The sequence below is a fragment of the Benincasa hispida genome, chromosome 2 (assembly GCF_027475165.1).
Source record: "Benincasa hispida cultivar pf3 chromosome 2, pf3_genome.v1.1, whole genome shotgun sequence".
NCBI classification, from domain to species: domain Eukaryota; kingdom Viridiplantae; phylum Streptophyta; class Magnoliopsida; order Cucurbitales; family Cucurbitaceae; genus Benincasa; species Benincasa hispida.
The window spans coordinates 20,193,138-20,212,281 of NC_143479.1; the positions used below are offsets into that span (position 1 = coordinate 20,193,138).

At 34.2% G+C, this 19,144-nt stretch overlaps 1 protein-coding gene across 7 annotated transcripts; it reads right to left on the reverse strand.

Annotated features, from left to right (window-relative positions):
* Nucleotides 1-455: 455 nt before the first annotated feature.
* LOC120071065 (AP2/ERF and B3 domain-containing transcription factor At1g50680-like) lies at nucleotides 456-18,017 on the reverse strand. 7 transcript variants are annotated; one of them, XM_090311232.1, is made up of 5 exons: nucleotides 16,430-17,985; nucleotides 16,206-16,299; nucleotides 3,078-3,145; nucleotides 2,576-2,949; nucleotides 456-1,945 (listed from the first exon to the last, which is right to left on the reverse strand). In XM_090311232.1, exon 5 carries the CDS (start codon nucleotides 1,936-1,938, stop codon nucleotides 916-918), a length of 1,023 nt encoding a protein of 340 aa, XP_090167358.1. In that variant the 5' UTR covers nucleotides 1,939-1,945; nucleotides 2,576-2,949; nucleotides 3,078-3,145; nucleotides 16,206-16,299; nucleotides 16,430-17,985; the 3' UTR covers nucleotides 456-915. The 7 variants fall into 7 exon arrangements, with proteins under 7 accessions (XP_090167358.1, XP_090167360.1, XP_038879018.1 ...); XM_090311234.1 differs by lacking the exons at nucleotides 2,576-2,949; nucleotides 3,078-3,145 and having other exon boundaries at nucleotides 16,430-16,655; nucleotides 17,143-17,274; nucleotides 17,401-17,968; XM_039023090.2 differs by lacking the exons at nucleotides 2,576-2,949; nucleotides 3,078-3,145 and having other exon boundaries at nucleotides 16,430-16,655; nucleotides 17,143-18,017.
* Between the last annotated feature and the right edge of the window lie 1,127 nt (nucleotides 18,018-19,144).

Below are 19,144 nucleotides of genomic sequence, written 5' to 3' on the forward strand. Positions count from 1 at the left end.
GGGGGAGAGAGACAGAAAGAGATTAAAAAAAATTAAAAAAATCAATACATTAAGCATTGATCTTTTAATCCTAAAGTAAATTTTGATTAATGGAATTTGGTGGCTGTCTCGGTTTGGTGGTGGCTAGGAAACATCATTGAGAACAATGCTTTCCTTTCCTAACAAGTGGAGGATAATCTGATCATATGAGTAATTTGTTTGCAAATAGACTGATAACATAATGTACACATTCATTTAAATTCACCCCAAAATAAAAAACCCTTTGTAAGGGTAATAATGATGATAACTTTTGTTATGTTAACGAATAAGAGTTGAATGTAGGTAGGATTTTAGAAAGAAAAAAAATTGGATTCAGACTGGGCTGAACCCATCTTTGTGTATCCATACTGCACACAAATAAAAAAATTGAGATATATAAGATTAGATGCAGCTTAAACTACACGAAATCATTGCCCTTTTAAAAATTGGTTGAACATTTGTTCTAATTGCTTTAAATCTCGCTCACGGTGGCGTTCATACAGGAAATTCAGCCCAATAAAAGCCTGATTACAAATCTTAAAACTGAATACACAGTAACAAGACAGAGACAACCCAATGGAAATAAATTAAATATTTTGCCTCTCCTTTTTAACTTATATCTATATCTATTCACTCACCTGAAGTTTGAGGTTAAATCTCTACCACTACATTGGTTATTACATAAAAAATTCACGAGGGTGAAAACTACTGTAGAATTGCTCCTAATAGTGGGTACACAATTACCACACTAGAGTGTAAGTAATCTTAGCATTGTTCCAAAAAGAATCTCCCAAGCATACCTTAAATAAAATTTATTTAAGGTATTTGGTTTAATCACTACCAAACTACTAAAAATGGGAAAGGAACGATGGATGGAGAAAGGAAAAGAACTTACTTTCACTTGATGTGCACTCCAAACAGTTTGAAGCCCTTAACTTCAGAATCATCTTCGACTTCATCGTCTACGTGCTTAGGCGACACCAATTCCTCAACTTCTTCATGCCTCAAATCGAGCTGCAATGTGCTGCATGTGGTTTCATTCTCAACCAAGATATCACCGTTGTCGTCACGGTTTTTAACATCCACCACACAGAATGTAGTTTTAGAATCGCTTGCCTTAACTGCTTCACACAAGTAGAAAGCTATTGTGTCATTAGGCTTCAGTTCTTTTTCCTTCACAAATCGATTCCAACCACGCGTAAAAACATAGCTCTGGCTGCTTTTCCAATAACAGTATCGAAATTTCCAGAGTCTCATCATTTTGTCAAAAAATACAAGCTGCACGCCACAATCATCATTGCCACCTTCCTCATTTTCTATTGCACTAGCTGATATGTGAGGGAAGTATTTAACAGCGTACTTCTTTGGGATGACCAATCTGTTCAACTTACCAACATCGCTAGGTGTTAGCTCCTTTTGAAAAAGTTGTTTAATAGATGTCCCTCCATTCTTATGCGCCTTTTCTGCAGAGGGACTGGCTGACATTTGCGCGCTTTCGGAACATTCCCTCAAATACTCCGCAAATTTGGTTCTGTAAGAACCGTCCTTTAACATATTAAGCAAAGCTTCTGTAGTGTAAAGTTTCTGAAAGTTTGGCTCTTCAATAGTGAATTTGGTCCAAGGAAAGTTTCTATGACAATCTCCCCTCCTGATTCTGATAGCTGCACTATCATAAGCCATGGCTGCCTCATTTTCTGACTTGAATGTCCCAAGCCAAATACGCTGGTGATTAGCGTAAATTTGAGCACCCCAGTGGCCATTCTGCTGAGGCACAATGCCTTTGAATTTTGAGGTTAAACTCCTTCCTTGTCTACTATTTCCATTAGCAGGAAAAGGATGAGTGACGCAGCTTGAATCCAAAGCTTCTCCAATTGCATTCTCCCTGCTTTTCGAAATCGTACTTGACAACTCCTGTTTCATGGTGGTTCTGAGAAAAGATCAACCAACAAGATGAAGGATTAGATTTTGTGAACTTTTCTCGTTTACCATGCTAATTACCAGTTAAACAATTGTCTAATGTCATGCAAGGTGTTCATCAAAGTATAAACCTCCACTAATTGATCAAACAAATTAATAAGTTATTGCATCCAAAGAAAAAAGCAGATACCAGATCATTCATTCCCCGTTAAGTGTAAGATTTCTCTCCATAAACAACATGCATATAGCCAATAGCAACAAATAAACACATCAAAATAAAGAATCCCTCTGTATGACCTATCTGCCATACCATCATAGGAAATAGTCGTGAGAAAAGTTTGCTTATCAACATATAAGCTTCGAAATGACTTTTGTGAGTAGTTCTTGAGTTCAACAAAGATGCAATTTGAATTGGGTCCATTATCTAACAATGCTCCATCGGGTTAAGAAAAATTGCAACCCATGTCTTGGATTAAAAAAAATAATAAAAGGAAAGATCTTTTAACCGAACAAACCTATCAACACCTACTTTTTAAGTTTTTCTTTTTTTTAAAAAAAAAAAAAAAATCCAAAATCACAAAGCACCACGTGAAAAGTTAGTAATATACTTTAATTGTTCCAAAACTTATGCAGAACCCACCTAAGAGTTCTTTTGGCTGATAACAATTTCCCTCGGGACTCTATGTTAAGTTCCTAACAAGAGATGAGCAGACGAGTATTTCTTGTTCCTTTGCTCATGAAGCAAGGAGTATAAAATAAGAACCAACATCCATAACAGTGTTTTCACCAAATTTCTCCAACCCAATTTTCATCAGACTCAAAAAGATCATGGAGACGGTTTGTTGTAAGCTCACTATGTGCACACACATGTAAAGCATGTAAAGCGATGGCAGCATATAATACGCAGTTTTGAGGTTCAATTGTCTCCCTCTTGTCTGAGACTGAGACTGAAACTCAAACCCCATACAGGAATGCCGACGCACAAACCCTATAGGAGTGCCCACGCACAAAAATCTGAAACAGTATCAGTATCCAATATAAAATGCTGCGGTCCGGTAGTTGTAGTAGTCAGAAGAACACTACGCAGGCCATATGGACATTCCCATAAACACCATAAATAAGCTTAATATCTTCCAACTTACTCGACCCTATCCCACAGTATCAGAATCAGTCATCTTCCCTGCTGCTCCCTAGGAGATTCTAACTTGCACTGGATTAAAAGAAACTGCTCTAATAATTTGAACAAATCAACCTAAATTCATTGTCGACACCAAAGAAGAAAAATGACAAATAGAACAAGATGCAAAAAAAAATAAAAATAATTACAACTTAAAAAATGCTTCAGCCTTGTTATGGTATCTACATAGATGCATTAGTTTCCTCTCCTTAACAAGGAACACCAGCTTTTGTCATTAGACTGCCCCAATGCTACATGCGCATAAAAGGTAAAAGTCCGGCTACAAAGTGGATGCCTCAGTTAAATCATGGAATGTTTGAATGAGAAATGAGTAAACCAAATGTGCAAACATCAAAGGCAGTAATATATATCAAAGTACATAGTCACTGAGGCACCAGACTTGAACTCTGCAGTGAGTCATGAAACCACGATGACTGTTTTTGTTAATACTTGAAATAGATGCATGCCCTTAAATTCTCAATTCTGATGGTCTATGTAGATGATATTATTCTCATAGGTGATGATGAAGTAGGTTTAGCTGACCTCGAGAAAAATCTTGCATGTGAGTTTCAAATCAAGAACTTGGGAACATTAAAAATATTTTCTAGAAATGAAATTCACAAGATCGAAGAAGGGTATCTATGTTAATCAAAGGAAGTATGTCCTTGACTTACTTAAAGAACCATGCTTACTTGGTAGCAGAATTGTAGAAACCCCTATAAAGTTACAAGTAGCAAAAGCTGAAGAAAAAAAGGACAAAGAAGAATATCAGAGACTTGTTAGAACAAACCGTCCCTCCCATGCACGTCCTGATATTGCATATGTCGTGAACATGGTTGGTTAGTTTATGCATGTTCCTGAACCAACTCATTTTGAAGCCGCCTATAGAATTTTGAGGTATTTGAAAGGGCCTCCTGGAAATGGTATTTTATTCAAAAGGTATAATCACTTCTAAATAGAAGTTTATATTGATGCATATTGGGCAGTAAGTGTTACAAATAGAAGATCTACCTCTGGTTATTTTATTCATTCGTTGGAGGAAATCTAGTTACTTGGAGAAGCAGAAAACTGAATGGGGTGGCTAGAAGTAGCCCTAAAGCTGAGTTTAGAGCTTTAGCTTATGAAGTTTATGAGGGCACATAGATCAAAAGAATAATTGAAGAATTGAAGATTCCTTTGGAGACACCTATGCAGATTTATTGTGACGATAAAATCGCTATCTCTATTGCCCATAGTCCAGTTATAGTTGCTAGAGACAATAAATGTTAGGCAATGTACAAGTGCGCCATTGGCATACTATAACTCTAGTAAATTAGAAGTGCTCATCTAATTTTTCATGCTGTTTAATGAGTGTAATAATCCATCGAAAGTACTTTAGAAACTTCAACTTAAAAGAACATTTACTTAAAAATAAAAACATTTAATAAGTAATTATAGAAAAATAATATTTTCTTCAAACTCTCAAAAGTAATCATAAATTCACTCTACATTTCACGTAATTCTTCTAGGAGAGTGACAATTAAAAAGGGTGGAGTTTAAGACAATCAGCAAACAAGAGATAATAAAAACTTGAAACAGAATAAAAACAGAAGCAAAACCTCATGTTTCAGGGAGCAACTGCAAGCAAAATAAAACCGATGAGATTTACAAGTAGCCATCCAAAAAAGAATAAAAATTAAACAAAAGAATAAGAAAAAATTACTAAAATCATAGTCTGATTAATAAAACAATCTACAGATCTACTTGACATTAATTACAATTCTATACATAACTTTGAATTTCCTCAAGTGCTAGGAGAAAACTTCTTATACGGTTCTGAGGGGGAATTGTTAATTTATATCTATTCTAATGGGCCATTTATTGAATCAACAATTAAAAATTAATAGTAATCAAAAGGAAAACGCTACAGTTTATCATCCTGTGTTTTAAGGTGGGTGAGGAGTCAATCCAACTGTCTTATATTAAGTTTGCTGGTGATGGTCACTCCTTTTCTGCTTGCTCTGAAAAATTCCTTCAATCTCAATGGTCTTTTGTCCTTCTTTGAAGATCTTTCATGTCTCAAGATTAACAGGGATAAAGTTCCATCATAGACTTAAATTATCACCATGCAAAGTTGAGTGTATAGGCTTCCCATAGTGGGTTGTGTGGTGAATCAACTTCCATCTTGAACTTCCACTGGGTCGTAACCAGAGGTGCCAGTCTTTCTTAAATCCAATCTTAAGTGGAGTCCCTAGGTATTTCTTATCCCGTTTAGGATTGTTGGTTTCAATTAGCAAGACTATCAACAAAGTGATGAGGGTCTATAAAAACAAAATTCGGTCTTAAAAAAAGTGATGAGGGATTTCTTGTGTGGAGGGATCAATAAAGGGCAAAGATCCCATCTTGTAGGGTTTGAGGTGGGTCTTTTTTCTTTTTTTTTTTAGGGAGAAGAATCATTTCATTGAATAAATGAAATAAAGGGAGACTCCAAACACCTATAGGTGATTACAAAAGAGATTTCCAATTGGAAACTAAATAAGACAAACCAAATCCATAAAACTATCAAAAGAGAAGAGGAATCTTTAAAGAGACGCTTATTATGTTCACCCCATAATGTTCAGAAGAAAGCACGCAAAATGACCAGCCAAATGATCTTCTTATTACCATAAAAAGGATGGCCCAGATGGCCCACCAAAAGAGTAGCCAAAATGTCAAAAATATTATCAAAACAAGCTAAAGACCAATAAAAAGCATCCAGAATAACATGTCCGAATCGAAAGGCTCTGACACATAACAAACCAAGATGGAGAGATAGACATATAAGGCATATGACGTTGAAGATGATTAGCATATTGATAGCACTCAGACTAAGCTCCCATAAGAAAATTTTTATTTTCTTAGGGTAATGATCCATCCATCCAGATAACAAAATATAGATCCTTCGTAGGAGAATCTACAAAAAAACATCAAATCATCCACAAGAGATTTCACATAAAAAGATGAAGGGTCAACTGTCCAAATCCAAAAATTAGGTGAAACACAAAATCTGACCGAGAACAATAGTTGGGAAAAGGAAGCCCACTCTAAAGTCTCAAGATCATTAAGAATCCGATGAAGATGTAAATCTCAAGCCGCCAAATCCGCAATCCATACATCAACCACCTTAATATCAGAGAAATGAGCAAGACGGACCAATTTGGGGAAAGCCACAGAGAGAGCACCACAATTTAACCAAGGATCCTTCCAAAAAAAATATGGGAGAACCCATACCAAGGCAACACCGTGTACGAGCTTCAACCAAATTAATGGTTTGACAAATAACCGCCACGAAGATTTAGAAGAACTATGAACAACAGTTGGTCAAATCACTCACACCCTTTAATATATATCCAATTGTGCCTCAACAGCTAAACACCCAACAGAACGGGGAGAAAATTAAAAAAAATGGCACAAAATACTTCCTTTGCATGAAAATGAAGGTTCAAAAGCACCTCCTCAATCATAATCTTGAGCCAAGACCCAAAAAAAAAAAAAAAGGAATTAGTGTAATGACCCAAGGGTGAAAACAAAAATGCTGCACAAACAATGGTCCAAGCAAAGAACACAACATTGCAAGCAAAACACACAAAAAAATGCTTCTAAAGACAATTCTGAGGGTTCAACCTCCCATGCAAAACTTGCCAAACAAAGAAGTTGATTACATTTGTCTAGGTCCTTCATTATCTTTTATATTCAATATATTTGGATTTTATTACAATCTTCGAATGTCTAATTCTTTATTGCCTTCTTCATGGCCATTTTTTGTCCTTGCCCTAGAACCAAAAATATATGTGTCCATCCAAGTCCATGGCTGTTCTCCCTTCTTTCAAGGGCGTATAGTCTCATAAATGTTAAAGAGTTTTTGCCTTGCAGGTTTCCCATGTGAGAATTTAACACAATTGAGTATTGATTGTATCTAAGAATCATTCCCTGCCTTTTAAGGGCTGTAGTGGTGTAGAGTGTATAAGAAGACCTCAAAATGATTAGAGTATGTTTTGTGGAGTTCAATTATTTTGTTGCGATAATTTAGGACCTCATTCATTTGTGCAAAGATTATAATGGATGAGTTTATATTCCACCCTCCTTTTTTAGACAAAATGGTGGTTCTTGAAAATATTGTCCTTTTATACTGACTATGGAATATCTAACTTGAAGAGAAATAGAAGGGATCTGAAAGGTGAAAAGGGTTCTGGAGAAGAGGTTTGAACCTTGACTAAAGATCATGGATTCCTTTTAGATTTTTGTGGCTCAAGAGTACAGTAATTTTAAAATAATCTAGTAATTAGCTTCTCTTTGATTCTTTTGAGTGACATACTTCTTAAATATGTAATTTGGTAGCATTTTGAAAATCCAAACCGAATTTTGAAAATTTCTTTTTTTTTTTTTAAAAAAAAGTTAATTTTTAAGGACCCATTTGATAACAAAGGTTTTTGGTAGATGGGTTTCAAAAATTTCCACCTATTGGTTTCTTTTGTTTTGTTATGTACATTTTAGGAGTCCTTCCAAAATCCAGGCCAAGTTTTGAAAAGTAAAAAAAATAGTTTTGAAAAACTTGTTTTTCATCTATAGAATTTGGCTAAGAATCCAAATATTTTCATAGGAAAGATTTAAACCATGAAAAACAAACACAATTTTCAAAAAACTGAAAACCAAAAACCAAGACCCCATTCGGAAACCATTTGATAACCTTATAAATACTACTTTCATCTCCAAATTCGAATGTTATATCTTTCCACCAATGTTTTTATGAACTAAACTAAGTTTTGAAAACTAAAAATTAGTTTTAAGAAACTTGTTTTTATTTTTAGATTTTGACTAAGAATTCAAATGTTTGCTTACTAAAAGTGAACATCATGACAAGATAATTGGAAGAAAACAAGCATAAATTTCAAAAATAAAAAATGAAAAACAAAATGATTACAAAATGGAGTCCAAATGGTTATTAAACAAGACCTTCAGAACTTATTGGGATTGGGATTAGCCTAAGAATTTAAAATTGTGAGGTCACAAGCATAGTTTACGAAAACTACAAACAAAAAACGAAAAACGAGATATAGTCATTGAATTTTACAGAGTTAGTTGAATATTATGATTTCTCTTTATGCACATAAGATCTTATGTTGTATGATTTAAATATGTTCTTTAATTTAAAGGAAGCTCACACCTCATACCGCTCCAAGATTTATGCCTCACCTCATCTCTCTAAGGATCAAGAGCAAGCATCTAAACACCTAAAGGACTATTTAGGGCGCTAAATTGAATTAAGAAATATGGAATTTATGCCTATGGAATTAGGAAGTCTATGTTCAGGGTCAAGATTGTTTAATCTGGAGTTAGAAAGTGTGTGTCTAGTGTGTAGAGTTATTAAGTCAGGAACATTTGCTGCAATTTTTGTAATCTAAAAAAGTATAATTTTCTAATGGTTATATTTGCTTGTTTAACTTCTGTTCAACATTTCAATTACACACCTACTTTCCCAAATTTTGAACATTGAAATGTCAAATTAAAGTCTTCACATATATTTTACAATTTTTTGATATGTAACCATTGAACATGAGGTAGACAAAATATTCTTGTTTCATACAAAATACAAAATTAACTTTCACATTAGTCTAATGTAGGAGCATAAAATATTCTTGTTTCATACAAAATACAAAATTAACATTCACGTTAGTCTAATGTAGGAGCGTAATATGCTTAGTGTTCATTAAGTGGTTCAAGGCTTTTTATGGCATTTTATGTCAGATTGTAGATTAGTGTTCATTACGCATGTATGTTGGTGTTGAGAATGCGACCAAAGTTCCACATTTGCTAGATAAGAGGTGATATCATGGTTGTATATATAAGGAAGGAAAACTATCTCCAAAAGTAAAATCATGAAGGTTTATGCTCGAGCATAATATCATGCCATAGTGGAGATATCTGTAGGTCCGTTGTTCTTAACAAGTAACATCAGAGCGTCAGATCCTGACATAATCATGTCAGTAGAATCCTTGGTTGCCGAACAAAGAAGTGGAGAGCCTCAAAACATGTCGTCATATGGCGGTATCCATCCGTGGTTGAGCTATAATTTTCAAACAGACAATGATGTTTTTTAAAAAGTCATTTTTTTTAAGAGGTATTGTAATTAAAGTGTGGGGTGAGGGAATCGAACCTCAAACCACGAGGTTAATAGTATGAACATTATGCCAGTTGAGCTACGCTCTTGTTGGCTGTTTTTTAAAAAGTCATTTGCATTTAAATATTCGTTTTATTTGAGTATATGATTGGTTGAGTTGGTCGTTAGAGTTAGCCGTTGGAGATGATTGATGGAGTTGGTGGTTGAAGTTGGTCACTAGAGGTGATTGTCAAAGTTGGCAATCGCGTGGAGTTGGATGTTGGAGGTGGACCCTGAAAATAATCGACGTGAGATGACAGTAGTCGCTGATAGAGGTGATTGCCAACAAAGGAAGGCGCCAATTAAAGGTTGTTGCCGAAGTTGGTCATCAGAGTTGATTGCCAGAGGCAGTCGTTGAAGTTGGCCACTGGAAGTGGTGGTCAAAGCATGTCATCGATGATGATTGCCACTAGAGTTGGTTCCCGCTGGTGACTGGTGGGTAGAGTCATTGGAAACATTGGATGGAATGAGAGAGAAAGAAGGAAAGATGGAGTTTCTTGATAAATGTGCAAACTTCAGTAGTAAACATTGTTAAAGTTGGTGAAGTTGAGTTATTTAACACCAACAACTTGGTGGCCCAAACACTAAATTGGGTGTTTCAACTGAACCCAAGTCAATGCCCCCAAATACAATGTACTTTCAATGATGTTATCTACCAAACTTAAAATAAAAGCTTAAATATGCATGACTACTAATCCTGTGAATTGAATCATGATGAAAAAATGTAATTGATCTCAATTAAAAAACAAAACAAGAACAAAAACAAAATAGTTTTGTTCATCAAACTTGAGTAATAGACAAGTGCCAAAGCAAGATCATGAATAAGTACAATCTTGTTTGTGTGGAAGAACTTAAATGCATAAAAAAAATAACGCTATACTAGTTGAAAGAAATGATGTCAAAGACCTAATAAAAGCACAATGTTTCCTATATTAGTGGCATATTGATTGCCATTAAAATTTAAAGGTTAGACACAACAATTACTATCTCCAAGTTACATTACCTAGTATTCATACATAAACAAATTCTATCTATGAAAATGATATCATAATGATGAAAATAAGTAACAAACAACTGTGGCAGTGTAAAGTCAAGTTTGAGTACACTGGAATTGAATGCTGTCAACACATCTTTATATGACAAAAATCTTTATCCTAACAGCAAAAAATGCTAGATAACAAGAGAAATGAATGTCTGCCATACTTCATTCAAAAGTATTTAAAGGAAGAAAATCCTGAAAAGTGATGTTTAAATCACGGTTTAAAATCCATGAGCTCCAGGCTTCAAAAGCTCGAAGTATTTCTGGTGTCATTTCATGTGTAACCTCAAGTGATTACATCTCAAAGTAACAAGCATTCTTAGGACCAGATGCTTTAACTCTAGTGGCAAGCACTTCTATCGACAATTAGGAGTGTTCACCATCCCACGCAAAACTTGTCAAACAAAGAATTTGAGTAAATTGTCTAGGTCCACCATTATCTTTTAAAATCAATATATTTGGATTTTATCACAATCTTCAAACGTTTAATTCTTTGTTACTTTCTTCATGGCCAATTTTTGTCCTTTCCCTAGGACCAAAAGTATTTGTGTCCATCCAAGTCCATGGTTCTCTCCCTTTTCGAGGGTGTATATTCTCAAAAACGTTAAAAGGGTATTTGCCTTCCAGGTTTCCCATGTGAGGATTAACACAATTGAGTATTGATTCTATCTAAGAATCATCCCCTGCCTTTTTAGGGTTGTAGTGGTATAGAGTGTATACGAAGACCTCAAAATGGTTGGAGTATGTTTTGAAGAGTCGTTAATTTGATACAACAATTTAGGATCCCCAATCATTTGTGCAAAAAGATAATGGATGAGGTTATATTCCATTCTCCTTTTTGAGATAAAATGGTGGTTCTTGAGAATGCTACATCTTTTATACGGTCTATGGAATAACTAACTTAAGAGAAATAGAAGGGTTTGAAAGGTGAAAAAAAGCTCTTAAAAAGAGGTTTAAACCTTGGCTAAGGATCACTACTTCCTTTTGAACATTTGTAGCTCGGGAGTTCAGTAATTCCAAAAGAGTATTGTAATTATCCTCTCTCATTCTTTTGAGAAAAATATACTTCTCAAGTATAAAGTTCGGTAGCAATTTGAAAATACAAGTCGAGTTTTGAAAACTTAAAAATAAAAGTAAGTTTATTTAAGGTCCCGTTTGATAACCAAGATTTTTGGTATTTGGGTTTGGCAACTTAAGCCTACATATACTATTTCCACCAATTGGTTTCTTTATTTTGTTGTGTACATCTTAAGAATGTTTTCAAAATCTATGCCAAGTTTTGAAAACTTGTTTTCTTATTTATAGATTTGGCTAAGAATCAAAATATTTTCTTAGGAAAGATGTAAATCAAGAGAAACAAGCACAATTTTTTAAAACAAAAACAAAAAACCAAGCCCTCGTTTGAAAACCATTTAATAAGCTTATAAACTCTACTTTCACCTCCAAATTCCAATGTTATATGCACTTTCCACTGATGATTTTAAAAACTAAGCCAAGTTTTAAAAATTAAAGAGTAATTTTTAAAAAATTGTTTTTGTTTTTAGCTTTTAACTAAGAATTAGAACATTTTCTTTAATAAAAGTGAAAATCATGGCAAGATAATTGGAAGAAAACAAACATAAATTTTAAAAACTAAAAACAAAATGTTTACAAAAGGGGACCCAAATGATTATCGAATGAGACCTTGAAAACTTGTTTTTGGGATTGGGATTGGGCTAAGAATTCAAATGTTCTTCTAAGAAATGTGAAAACCATAGTAAAGAAATTGTGAGGCCACAAGCATAGTTTTCAAAAACTAAAAACTAAAAATGAAATTATTATCAAACAAGATAATAGTCATTGAATTTTACATTTAGTTAGTTGAACATAACGATTTTTCTTTATGTACATAAGATCTTATGTTGTATGATTTAAATATGTTTTTTTAATTTAAAATGAGGCTAACGCCTCATACCGCTCCAAGATTTACGCCTCACCTCTCCATGATAAAATGTCTCGAGATGGCCTTAAGCTTTTTTAAATCTTTGATCAAGAGGTCAGGCATCTAAACACCTAAGGGGCTAATTTGAGGCATTGAGTTGATTTAAGTCTAGAGTTAAAATGTTCTAGAAAGTCTATGTTTGGGGTGTAGATTTGTCTAGTCTGGAGGTCAGGGGGTAGAGTTATTAAGTCAGGGGTATTTGTTGTAGTTTTTTGTAATCTAAAGACGTATAATTTTCTAGTGGTTATTCTTGTTTGCTTTAACTTTTTGTATAACATTTCAATTGCACACATATTTTCCCAAATTTTCATCACTCGATTGAGATGTCAACTTAAGGTCTTCACATATATTTTATAATTTCTTACATGTAACCATTATACTTGAGGTAGACAAAATACTCTTGTTTCATTCAAACAAAAAACTTATATACTTTCACATTAGTGGAAGGTATGAGTGTAATATGCACCAAAAAGAAAATGTAGGTCATCAAGGGGTTTAGGGCTTTTTATGGCATTTTATGTCAAGTTGTAGGTTAGGATTTATTTTGCATGTATGTTGGTGTTGGGAATGCGATTAGATCTCACATTTGCTAGATAAGGGGATGATCATGAGTATATATAGAGGATAACTATCTCCAACGATATGATGCCTTTTGGGTGAAACTTAAAAATAAACCACGAGGGTTTTATGTCCAAGTGGATAATATCATACCATCATGGAGATATCTAGAGGCTCGTTGTCCCTAACAAGTGATATTAGAGTGCCAGACCCTAACTTAGCCATGTAGGTAGAATCCTTGGCATTCACACTAAGAAGTGAAAAGCCTCAGAAGATGCAGCCATATGGTGATATCCATTCATTGTTGAGCTTTCAAACGGCCAGTTGAATGTTTTTTAAAATGTAATTTGCATTTAAACACTTTTTTATAAAAACTGTTTAAAATACGAATGTGTTTGGTTACATTATTCTCTAAAGTGTTTTTACACACAAGTTTGTTTGGTTTGCCTATACACTCAAAGTGTTTCTATTAATGCTAAATTACTATACAAGATGACTATTAAACAATATGGACTAATAATTTCAATTGTGTATTAAAAATACTTTCGATGGCCAAGTTTTTATTTTTATTTTTATTTTTTATTAGTTTTTATTTTTATTTTTATTTTTTAGTATATGATCAACTGAGTTGGACGTTAGAGTTAATTGTTGGAGATAATTGATGTAGTTGGTGGTCGAAGTTGGTCACCAAAGGTGATCATCCAAGTTGGTCACCGGAAGTGGTAGTCGCACGGAGTTGGGCATTGGAGGTGGTCTCTGGAGATGCTCGTCGCAAGTGGTTGTCAACATTTGGTCACTAGAGGTGGTCATCCAAACACGTCGCCAAAGGGAGAGCGACAGTAGTTGCTTGTGGTGGTTGTTCCAGAGTTGATTGCCAGAGGTGGTCACTGGAGTTGGCCATCGCAGGTAGTAGTCGCTCAGAGTTGGACGTCAAAGGTGGTCACTAAACATGACCGTTGTTGGTGGCTATTAATGTTTGGTCGCCCAAGGAGGACGTCAGAGCATGTCATCGAAGTGAAGCGGCAGTAGTCACCAACCATGGTTGTTGCCAGAGATAGGCGTTAGAGTTAATTGTCAGGTATGGTCGCCGGAGTTGGCCACCAGAGGTGGTGATCGGACGAAGCATGTCACTAGCGATGATTATCACCGAAGTTGGTCGCCAACAGTGATCAGTGAGTGGAGTCATTGGAAACACTGAAGGGACGGAGAGAGAAAGAGGGTAGAGATGGAATTGCTCGATAAATGTGTAAAACTTAATGGTGAACATTGTTAAAGTTGGTGAAGTTTAGTTATATAATACTAATTTGTGAAGTTGGTAGACCAAACACTGAGTTAGGTTAAACACCCAACTCAGCTCAACCCAAGTTAATGGCCTAAACAACCTCTAAATTTAGCTTTTTGTGGACGATGTACTAAAAATCTTGCATAAAAATACTTTCAATGATGTTATCTACCAAATTTTAAAACGAAAGCTTCAAATATGCACGACTACTAAGCCTACGAATTGAATCACAATGACAAAAAGTACTCGATCTCAATTAAAAAAACAAAAAAAAAATTATTCATAAAACTTGAGCAATAGACCAGTGCTAAAGCAAGTTCATAAAGTACAATCTTGTTTGTGTGGAAGAACTTAAATGCAAAAAAAAAAAAAATAATGTTGTACTAGTTGAAACAAATGATGTCAAAGACCTAATAAGTAGAATGTTTCCTATATTAGTGACATATTGATTGTCATTAAAATTTAAAAGTTAGACACGACAATTACTATCTCCAAGTTACGTTGCCTAGTCTATATAAATAAAAAAATTCTATCTACGAAAATGATATTTCAATCATGAAAATAAGTAACAAACAAGTGTATCACTGTAAAGTCAAGTTTAAGAACACTGGAAGTAAATGTTGTCAACACATCTTTATATGACAAAAATCTTTATCCTTAGTGCAAGAAATGCCCAATAACAAGAGAAACGAATGCCTGCCATACTTCATTAAAAAATACTGAGAGAAAAAAAAAGTCCTAAAAAGAGAGAGAATAATGTTTCAATCACTGTTTAAAATCCATAGAGCTCCAGCCCTCAAAAGCTTGGAGTATTTCTGGTGTCATTTCATGTGTAAGCTAAGTGGTTAAATCTTATATAGTAACAAGCATTATCAAGACCAAAGCTTTTAGCTCTAGTGGCAAGCACTTCTTCCTTGAACAGTTTTCAGCTCGATGGGACAATGAACAGTTCAAAACTTCATATTGTGTCTCATTTACTATTTTAACGCGTTTACATCTAAAAAGCGTAATACATAGAGTAGCATATGATTTTAAGTTAATCACAACCACATAAAAGATAAAAATTAAAATAAAATAAAAAGGTGAAGATATGAATGTTCAAATTTTGCATTTCCTTCCGAAAACAAATTGGTTCATTAATAAGAAATGGTCAAAAGGATGCAAGGCAATGAAAATTTCTTTCGTTCAGAAACAATGTAGAACAAAAATAAAAAATAATAAAACTTCACATTGTTAGACTCGTTTCTCCATGTGTAATGTTTTTAGTTGGCTGTCACCTATTTGTATAAATTTCATCTCTACATAAGTTGACACTGGAACCGTGCACTTTCATTGATAAGAGTTTTAACAAATTTGATTACGATAATTTTCAATCTTGACATCCAGAAATTTTGTAACAATGTCAAGAAGAAAAGGGCAGCCATGGCTTGCTTTAATCATATGAAAAATATTTGTAATCATCCAATTTGCTAAACCACATTGTCATTGTCAACAAAAGAATTTCTTCTTTACGCTGTTGGGTTTAATTAAAAAGTCAAACTTCACAAGGGGGAAACTTTTCTTCGCTATTAATTTTCTTAAACCACTCAAACGAATTGATTTAGGAACTTCAGCATTTACATGTCAAAATAAAAACCCCAAAGCAAACACCACAAAATTTCCCATGTTGATTTAGGAACTTCAGCATTGACATGTCAAAATGAAACCCCAAAGAAAACACCTCAAAATTTCCCACATCTAAAATCGTAAAGTATCATAATGAAGTTTAGATGCTTTAAACATAGAGCCAACTACCTTAACATAAACTAAAAGAGCATAAAAGCTACATCCACATGGTAAAATTAACCCATATATAAGCCCATGTCAAAAAGGGAAAAAATAAATAAATAAATAAAAATAAAAAAAATAACATCATTGTGTCGCTTCAATGAACAAGATCAAGTACAAATGGGCAAGGAGAATATCAAGTAACAAAGAGGACAAAAATCATATGAGTGCAGTTCTGCTAAATTCTATAAGTTAAATCAAGCAGAAGAAGAGAGAAACAAAAGTTCTTACCTCTTAACCGGACAATGGGGGTGGTGGTGGTGATAGTTAATCTGAAGTGAAGAGAAAAATAAGCACGTTGTTGCCTCCCAACGTCAAACAAGTGCTGAGAAAACCAATATTCAAGCCCTAATTAGCTACCACTTAAATAAATAACCAGAGAGAAGAAGATGGTGATGATTTTAGAAAAGGGGACAGGAGAACAAAAATCCAGGATTATCGAATAAATCAGTGACCTGAATGAGGAAATTTTCCGGTTTGGAAACTCCATATCTGGGACTCGAAAATAGCAGACCCTTCAGGCATCCATAACGAGAGATTGTTGCCATATTCAGCACTCGAGGCGGTTCAGTTTCACACCCTTCTCCAAGTAGTAGCCCACGACGGCAAGAAATTTTTCGTTTTAGGAAAGTAAATAACAAAACAAAATCTGCAAAACTCTTCAGCAACGAAAAATAATACCTGCATACATATATCCGCAGATTCCAATATTCTCAAGAGCAAAAGAAATATTTGGTCAGATATGGAATAACCCAAATCTCAGGAAACCAAAATAAAATAAAAATGAAAATAATAAAAACACAGTGTGTGCGCTATACGCCTATACCAAAGGAAACCCCAAAACATAGCCGAGAGTTTATGGTTTAGATGGGAACAGTAATCAGGGTTATACATTAAACAACGACGACATTTGAAGGATTTTCCGTTAAATATGAATAGTAATTGGTTTTGTACCTTCAAAAATTCCATATATAAGCAGGAGAGGACCATCAAAAGTCGCGCTACCAAGTTTCCATGGAAATCAATGTCAAGAAAAAGAAAAGAAAAGGGCTTCCATGGAAAATTGCAATAGCCAAAGAATATAATATATAATAAATATTGATATGGATGAGAACAAACTGACAAATTAAGAGTGTGAAAGGCGAAATTGTACACTACAGTGGCGCACCGTTTGAAACTTCGAAGAGGCCGCTTCAACTTCACCAGTGTTATTGTTCCATTTGTCCATCAGAGGAGTTAAAAAGAAAAGGGTACCCAATAAAGAGAGGAACGGAGCGATAGCCGATAGACATCTGCCCTTCTGACAGTATAAACCAGAGGGAAAGATAGAACGAAGGAAAGAAAGAAACGTAGAAAGAAAGAGAGAGAGAAGAGAGCAAAAGGGAAAATTATGGGGAAGCTGACAGAAAGAGAAGTGAGCACGCACCCGCAAAGGTATGCCTTTCATACATTTGGCTGCAGCGTGTGCTCACTCTCTTCTGTCACTCTCCTGCCCTTTTGCTCTCTCTCCCCCTCCATCTCCTTCCACTTTCATCATTCATTCATTCAAACGCAACAAAACCCATCAACAATTTCCCTTTAATTCGTCAGATCTATCACCTTAAAACCCACCCATTCATGGATTCCATAAAACCCACAAAATAACAACCATTTTAACCCTCCCCATGAATTTTTTTCCTTTTTTTTCTTTTGTCAGACATTTCATCAAACACCTTCTGTGCATATGTAAAAAAAAAACAAATTCTTTCCATCATAGACGGCAACAGAAACTGGGAATTAGAAAGAGAAATAGGGTTTTGCTATTACATCCATAGATAATACCCATTTCACACGCCATCAAAAGTAAAACCTATCCTGACATCCTAACCACTTTTTCTCTCTTCTGAAATACGCGTCTGGGAAAGCTACCAATGAGATAATTCCTCCTCCACCACCACCGTCACACCGTCGGTGAAGAGAGAGAGAAAGGAAGAAGGGGTTTGGGACAATGTTATGAAAAAATGCAGAGAGCAAAATTTAGGAGCGGAAGGCGAGGCAAAGGACGAAAGGAAGAGGACACGACAGTCCGATCGAGTGGGTTTGTGGGACCCTCTTTTCCTCAACTTGGGATTGGCTGTAAGCAACGTTTATGTGGACTACGTGGACCACTCAAGGTCCGCCGATTGACTTCATGCCCTAATCTTAACATTTCTATCCATGTCTAGATATTATTTACATATTTTTACATTTTAAATTCACACATAGGTACTCGATCATCATTTTTAATGGATAAAATTAAGATACATTTTTTTTTAACCTTAACTCATCGGTAACTAACATGAATTTTTATCGAATCGAGCAATGTTTAATTGACATAGGATTGTGTTAGTAATCACGAGATCTATAGTTTGAATCCTCTTATCTAAATTGTACTAAACAAAAATAGGTATAATCTTCTTTCCAAGAAGTCGAAGGTTTAATCTCATATCTGCAATTATTATATTAAAAAAAATCACCATGGATAAGTGTCAAGTGTTTATATTTATTAATTTAAATAGTTTTTTAAAAAATCTATTTTTATTATTTTTCTAAAATATCCATTTACATTAATATAGATGGACTTCAACATTTCTATTTGCTATCGATATTGACATTTACTAATTTTTCATTTTCCCTCTTTTTAATGAAAAAAAAAAGACAACAATTTAATTTCTTACCTTGTAACAATTTATTCCTGTTCTATTCAACTTTCGTCTTTTTAGGTAACATTAGTTTGGTAATGTAATAAACACTTTAGCTTTTTTTTTTTTTTTTTTTTGGGTAGAGACTAATCTGAAAAAGTTAAAAAAAAAATAAAAATTTAAGGGTTGATATAATTATGAAGTGATAGTTTGGTCTTTGTCGTTTATAAACACATTTTGGACTATTAACTAAAGGACAGTCCTATATTTACATGTGGTTAAAAAAACTTTAAAACACAAATTTTTAAATAACTTTACTTTTAATTAATTATAGTGAATATCTAATCTGGTGAAAGAGATAGAGACTAAAACGATGTGTTTGTTTAATTTAAGTAATTTATAATAAATGTGAAATACGTTTGATATAATTAAAAATATTTGAAACATAATTTTATAGAGTGAAATATGAATCGTTAGTGAATGAATATACTTTCTTTAAAAATGTTAGAC